The 6,655-nt window shown below is 42.6% G+C and overlaps 1 protein-coding gene across 1 annotated transcript; it reads right to left on the bottom strand.

The window, feature by feature from the left end:
• Positions 1–1,213: 1,213 nt before the first annotated feature.
• LOC129783155 (uncharacterized) lies at positions 1,214–3,701 on the bottom strand. Its single transcript, XM_055793001.1, has 2 exons — positions 3,620–3,701; positions 1,214–3,013 (listed from the first exon to the last, which is right to left on the bottom strand). The coding sequence occupies exon 2, from the start codon at positions 2,898–2,900 to the stop codon at positions 1,542–1,544; it is 1,359 nt and encodes a 452-aa protein (XP_055648976.1). The 5' UTR covers positions 2,901–3,013; positions 3,620–3,701; the 3' UTR covers positions 1,214–1,541.
• Positions 3,702–6,655: the final 2,954 nt, after the last annotated feature.

Genomic DNA, 6,655 nt, shown 5'->3' with positions numbered 1-6,655 from the left:
TTACTTTCCAGGAAGTGGCTAAACATCTGCTTGCCAATGGGAAGCATGAATTCCTTATTTCGCTTTGCTTGTTGCACGCAGCTTTACTTCATGTGTTAAACTGTCTTTATCTTAACCCATGATTTTTCTCACTTTTGCACTTCTGATTCCCTACCCCATCCCGCTGTGAGGTGAGTAAGCAAATGAATGTGTGGAGCTTAACTGCCTACTGTGGTTAACCCTCAACACTTCCTCAAACCTGGTCTGCATGTCCATGTCATTCTCTAGCAAACTTCAAGCTGGACTAGTTGGTGAGTAGGAGGCCCTGGACCTGGGCAGGTCTATCAAGTGGGCAGAGGGTCCATGCTGGAATGCTCAGGGGAACTTGTGAGTGTGGAGTGCCTGTGAGATGAGTGTGTGATTGCATGCGTGTTTGCTAGTGAGCATCAAGCTGGACTAGCCATCAAGTAGGGGACCCATGAAGAGGTAAGAGGACCTGGGATCCGGGCAGTGATATTGGACAGACAGAGGAGGATGTGCTTGTACTCGGGGGATCTGTGAATGTGCATGTGCTTGTGAATCTAGAGAGTGTTGTATGTGTGCTTTCACTAGTGAACTTTGTGGTGACGCAAGTCGAGGCGGACTGAAAAAAACACTATGTCTGCGTGGCTGGGTTCGGACAAAATGGCCTTTATTGTTTATACAAACTGTTTATATATCTTAGACAGTACAAGTGTTAGACCCCGATAGGTTTTTGTGTCCTTCTTCTTGCTTGCTATTTGCTGTTGCTGTAGGTGCCCGTATGCTGCGGTTCTAAGTTCCGGTTCTCCACATCCTGTTTACATACCTGACAATTTGTGACTGTCTTAAAGGTACACGGCTAAGTCTTTGAAGTCAACTAACTTGTCTGTAGACCCGCTGCAGACCCCAAGACATAGATGGCAGGATCCACTGATAATGAGAAGAAAAAAAAAAGCAGGGACAAGAAAGGAAGTCATTAAGTTTGCATGATCTCCAAGTGCTGCAAAGACATCCAGAGAGGATGGATAAGTGAATTAAGGGAAGAAATGGTTTTCCCAGCTCTTCTGCGGTCCCATCCAATATTTTCAACATGCTTAACAGTAATAAAAATTTGGTTAGGAAAAAAAGCCTGAAAAAACTCCATCCCTTGAGGAGGGCTGCGACGAGCGAGGGGAAGCAAGCAGCCGACTCAATATGAGTGATAGAGCAAGCTTCGATTTATTACGGCGCGGTTATGTCTTATATACAGTTCCAGTTAATTATGCCTACAAATCATCTGCTGATTGGCTAAGCTCTAAAGGATTACACTTTCATACGTCCTCCTATTTGCAGTTTCTGCGGATAGCTAACTACATATTTTTTTTTTTTCTTCTCTTGTCTACGCGAATACCTCAAAGTTATTTACAACATTAGGCACAAGGTCAGCATGACCTTATCTCTCTTCCCTTATTAGCAAGCCTGGTAATTTTCCATTTTTAGCAAGCCTGGTAATTTTCCATTTCTAGCAAGTCTGGTAATTTCTCGCTGTGGCCTAGCTTGGTTCACTCCAGACTTATGTCAAAAGCTGTATCACACAGTCCTTCTATGGAACCGTGGCCGTTCTCTTTCATCCATTCTGCAACAATTCCCCCTTTTTCTTTTTGGACAAGGAAAACTGGTCCAGTTACACGCTCAAATAATTTTCGAATACAAGAGAGAGCACAGCTTAAACATATAAATCCAATGATAACAATTATTACTATAAGCAACACACTTTGCAACAGTCTTTTTAACCAGCCTCCTATCCCAAGCCAATTTGTTAAGCTTTCAAGGCCAAAAAATCCAACATCTTGTTGAATTTTTTGAGAATGTTCCATCAATTGTTTGATTTCTTTATGTACGGAGTTTGAATTATCTTCAAGGTCCATACAACACATGCCTTCAAAATCTTCACAGCCATGTCCATGTGCTAATAGTAAAAAGTCAATGGCCATGCGGTTTTGCAAAACAGCATGTTGAACAATAGTTAAACTATCAGCTAGGTCTGATAAAACTCTGCTGGTGAGGTTGGCTTGTTTAACCACCCAACAAGACAGCGTTTCTAAATTTTTGTGGGCCCGAGCAGCGGCGGCACCTGTGATAAATAACGAAGCAAAAAATACCTCCCATTTGTTCCAAAGTTGAACGTTATCATCACAGGTGTTACCAAGGATCTGGGAAGTGTCTCTTCTCCATCTCACTGGATTTGATTTGTTAGGATGAATATGTGGTAAGGCTAAACTCAGACGACCGATGGTACATGGACCACCTACAGGCATTGAGGGTATTCCATTCCATGCTCTATTACCACAAATAAAAAACAAACCAGGGGGTAATTTCCTAGGATATAATACTCCAGGTGCAGGATTAGACAGATTTCGACTGGTATGGTTACACCAAACACTCCAATTAAACTGATTCTTAATTGGATATACGGGAGTGATAGCAGTTGTACTACAAGGCATGTTAGAGGCTTCACCAGCACAAGGGTACCGGGAAGAATTCAAATATACACAATAAGAGGCATTTAGTGAATCGACTAGTTCGATTTCTTGAGGGCTAGGACCAATAGGGAGTTTGTCATCCCAGTTATCAAATTTTTCAAAAAAGCTGCTCATATTATTACCTCGAGCCAATATGGTAACTTTTGGCATCTGGTTAAGAGACTGGTTAAGGGCGATCCAATCTGAGTCATTTAACGGCACACCTACTAAACAAGTTAAAAAGGGTACGCTAGGGGTTGACAAACTTGCACAAAACGTGGTTGTGTTAATAGCTCTACTTAAAGTTACCCATACATTTTCTCGCAAATCAAACAATGATTTAGGCACAAAAGCTACAACTACGACAACAAAATTAATTAACACAACAATTCTCAACATTATGCTTAAAATATAGCTAAAACAATATTAATAAATCAATCACGAGTTGACATTGGTTACTGGAGCATCAGTCACTGCTGCTTTGGTCCATTTTGCTGGGATCCACTGCGGCCCTGTGGGAGTAAGTACACACATATAACCTCTTCCAGCATACTTTACTTCTGCTGGCCCTTTCCACAAACCAGTTGAAGGATCCCTATACATAACAAACATTGGAACATCATCTTTACATGATTTAAGATACCCATGTAACCATGCAGGTGATTCTTGCTGTTCTGCAAATATACATAGATGATTCAACACAAAAAGAAATTTAGCAAGTCTCTCTTGTACATCTGTAATCTTCTCAAACTTTTGTAAATATTGCTTTAATGTCTGATGTGTTCTTTCAATGATTGCTTGTCCCGTGGGAGAGTGAGAAATACCTGTAATATGTCGCACTCCCCATGCTTGACAAAAACGTCTCATTTTTTCACTGACATAAGCAGGGCCATTATCAGTCTTTATTGTCTGTGGCACCCCCATGACAGCAAAACAACTTGTTAAATGCCTTATTACATGGAGTGCTCGTTCCCCTGTTTGTGCTGTAGCCCATACAAATTTACTATATGTATCAATTGTAACGTGTACATATTTTAATCTGCCAAATTCAGCAACGTGAGTGACATCCATTTGCCACAACTCTCTGGCTTTAAGTCCTCTGGGGTTCACTCCGATACCTAGTCCCGGTCCATGATGACTGCACGTAGGACAAGCTCGTACAATTCCTCTAGCTTCTTCCATTGTAATGTCAAATTGTCGATGCAGTCCCCGCGCGTTTTGGTGAAATGTGTTGTGTGATTCTCATGCTTTAACAAACTCGCTTAGTGGAGCTGCTACAGACACGAGCTGGTCAGCGCGCGCATTCCCTTCCCCCAAACCTTCAGACCATTTATGACTTCTAATATGTATAACGCAGTAGGGTTGCGTGCGCTGCTGTATTGCTGACAACAGTTGCCTAAGGAGTTCAAACAGCCGTTGACTTTGCACTTCTTTAAGGCGAGCATCTTCAATTCGGCTTACGATTCCTGCAACGTACATCGAGTCCGTTACAATATTTAACCTCGCATGTATCCATTGGGTACATACCCATACAACAGCAGCTAGCTCTAAAGTTTGTAACGAATCTCCTGCTTTCGCAGGAAGGATTTGGTGGTGCCATTGATTGTTCTCGTACCATGTTGCTGCTGCTTTTCTTGAGCGTTTCCCTGCATCCGTATAAACTGTGATAGCATCCGCTAAGGGTCGCTCACTTCGTTTCGGACGCTTTAACCAGTCATAATTACTAATCCATTTTAATATAGGTGCTTTTAAAGGCTCAACTTTAATCTCCAGAGCTTCACTTAATAAACTTAATTGTAAAGCTGATGAATTCTGCAACCACCACTCCAAGTCTTCTCTGCGTATTGGTAGATACACGACATTTGGCTCCATTCCGGTAATTTGTAAAATTCGCGTTCTTCCTTTTTGAATGATTTCTGCCAAATTTTGCGTTTTTTCTTGGATGGTAGTCTTTGGTTGCATTTTGGTAAAGATCCACTCTAATACTCTCACAGTCTCCCCCTTTTTCTTTTTGCACTGTGTAAGTGCACCAATAAAGTGTGAGGGACCGTTTAACACAGTGAGGTCTACAGGAAGATTAGGGTCAATTCGATCTACTGCACGCTCTACAACCCGCTCACTGAGTTGTTGAATCATAACTTGTTGATCCTTAGAAACAATAACAGGATTAGATGGATCTGTTCCTTTTAATAAAGGTTGTAACACGTCTAGTTCATCATTGGTGATGCCTGCTACTGGGCGTAGCCATTGGAGGTCACCCAATAACTTTTGAGCATCATTGAGGGTATGCAGATCTTTACAAATGGTTAATTTTTGTGGACTCACTTGTGACTGAGTAATATTCCAGCCAAGATATTTCCATGCGGGTGAACGCTGGACCTTTTCAGTTGCTATGACGAGATTTTGCGTCTCTAACTGTCATTGTAAAAAGGTCTCCTGTTGTTCAGTGAAAGGCTGTTTTTGAGCAAATAGAATATCATCCATATAATGGTAAATAATAACATGAGGCCATGCTTTTCGAATAGGTTGGAGAGCAGCATCAACAAATAGCTGACACAGGGTAGGGCTATTTTTCATGCCTTGTGGTAACACAGTCCATTCAAATCGCTGGTCAGGTCCCTCTCTGTTAACCGATGGCAATGTAAATGCAAATCGTTGAGTGTCATTGGGGTGTAGCTGAATTGTAAAAAAGCAGTCTTTTAAGTCAATTATTAATAAATGCCATTCGGTGGGCAACATAGCAGGATTAGGAAGACCCGGTTGTAAGGCTCCCATTGCTTGCATTTGTTGATTCACTGCTCGTAGATCATGTAAAAGCCGATATTTTCCTGATTTTTTCTGGATTACAAATATCGGTGTATTCCAAGGACTGGTTGACGGTTTAAGATGACCTTGTGTTAACTGGTCTTGAACTAGCAAATGTGCTTGTTGCAGACTTTCCTTTTTCAACGGCCACTGTCCGATCCAAACAGGCTCTTCTGTTAGCCATTTCAAAGGAATCGGGAAAGTCCAATTGACAGTGACCGTTCCTAAAAAGGTGAATTTGTGGTAAGTATTACTCCTAATTGATTCAACACATCTCTTCCGATGAGTGCATTCACTCCACTAGGTAAGGGCATAACAGTAACATGTAGTATCGCTGTTTTTCCATCTATGATGATTTGTATTCTTTGTTGACTGCGCTGAACAGGCACTATTCCCCCTACTCCTTCAACTCCTCCAGGGACATGTTGCAGTGGCCAATAAGAAGGCCACTGACCACGTGCGATGATTGTGATATCGGCACCAGTGTCCAAAAGTGCAGTCATGTGTTTTTTATCAGTCCCATGTACAAGAATAATTTGGGCGAGTGGTCGTCGGTTCATAGGTACAGTCAACATCGCTAAGCCTCCTGTGGATCCAAAACCATCTGTCCCGCGATCGTGATTGGAGACTGCAGACATTTGGTGAGTTAAGTGTTGGAGTGGTATTAATTGAGCAATGCGACTACCTTTAGGAATATATATAGGTGGAAAACTTGTTTGAACAATTATAAAAATTTCTCCTTTATAGTCACAATCAATAAGTCCTGGTAAAACAAAGAGTCCCTTGAGGCCAGTGGAAGAACGACCCAGCAGTAAAGCTCCATGAGGTTGTCCGTTTATCATTATAGGTCCTTTGATTCCTGTGGCAACTTTCTGTGGACGATTATCAAGTAGAGTAATGTCTATTGCTGTTGCCAGATCCAATCCGAGGCTCCCTCGGGTTGCTGGTCGTAAATTTGTGGCTGGTTGAAGGCGGGAGGTGTTGGTTGTTGGTTGGGGAGCTGGCTGGGGACAGTCATCGGCATGCAGGTTGCTGGAGCTGCTATTGGGGTCGGCGCGCTGTGACTCCTGGCGCTCTGCTTCCCGTTTCCTGAACGCCGGCAAGCTGCGGTATTATGATTATTTATTTGACAGTTTTGGCACCATACTTGGCGTTCTCGACACTGCCGGCGCGTATGACCTGAACGTCCACAACGAAAACATATATAGTCCCTTCGATGGTGTATTCTGTCTTGACGTTCATCCGGAGGTTTCAGTGGAGCGAGGGCTGCAAATGCTTGCTGCTGAGCCTTAACTAAATTGTCCCCTACCTCCCTAAGCGCTTCAACTAACAGAGCTTGGGGTCCTACA

This window comes from Falco peregrinus, chromosome W (genome assembly GCF_023634155.1).
Source record: "Falco peregrinus isolate bFalPer1 chromosome W, bFalPer1.pri, whole genome shotgun sequence".
NCBI classification, from domain to species: domain Eukaryota; kingdom Metazoa; phylum Chordata; class Aves; order Falconiformes; family Falconidae; genus Falco; species Falco peregrinus.
This window is presented reverse-complemented; position numbering and strand designations above follow the sequence as displayed.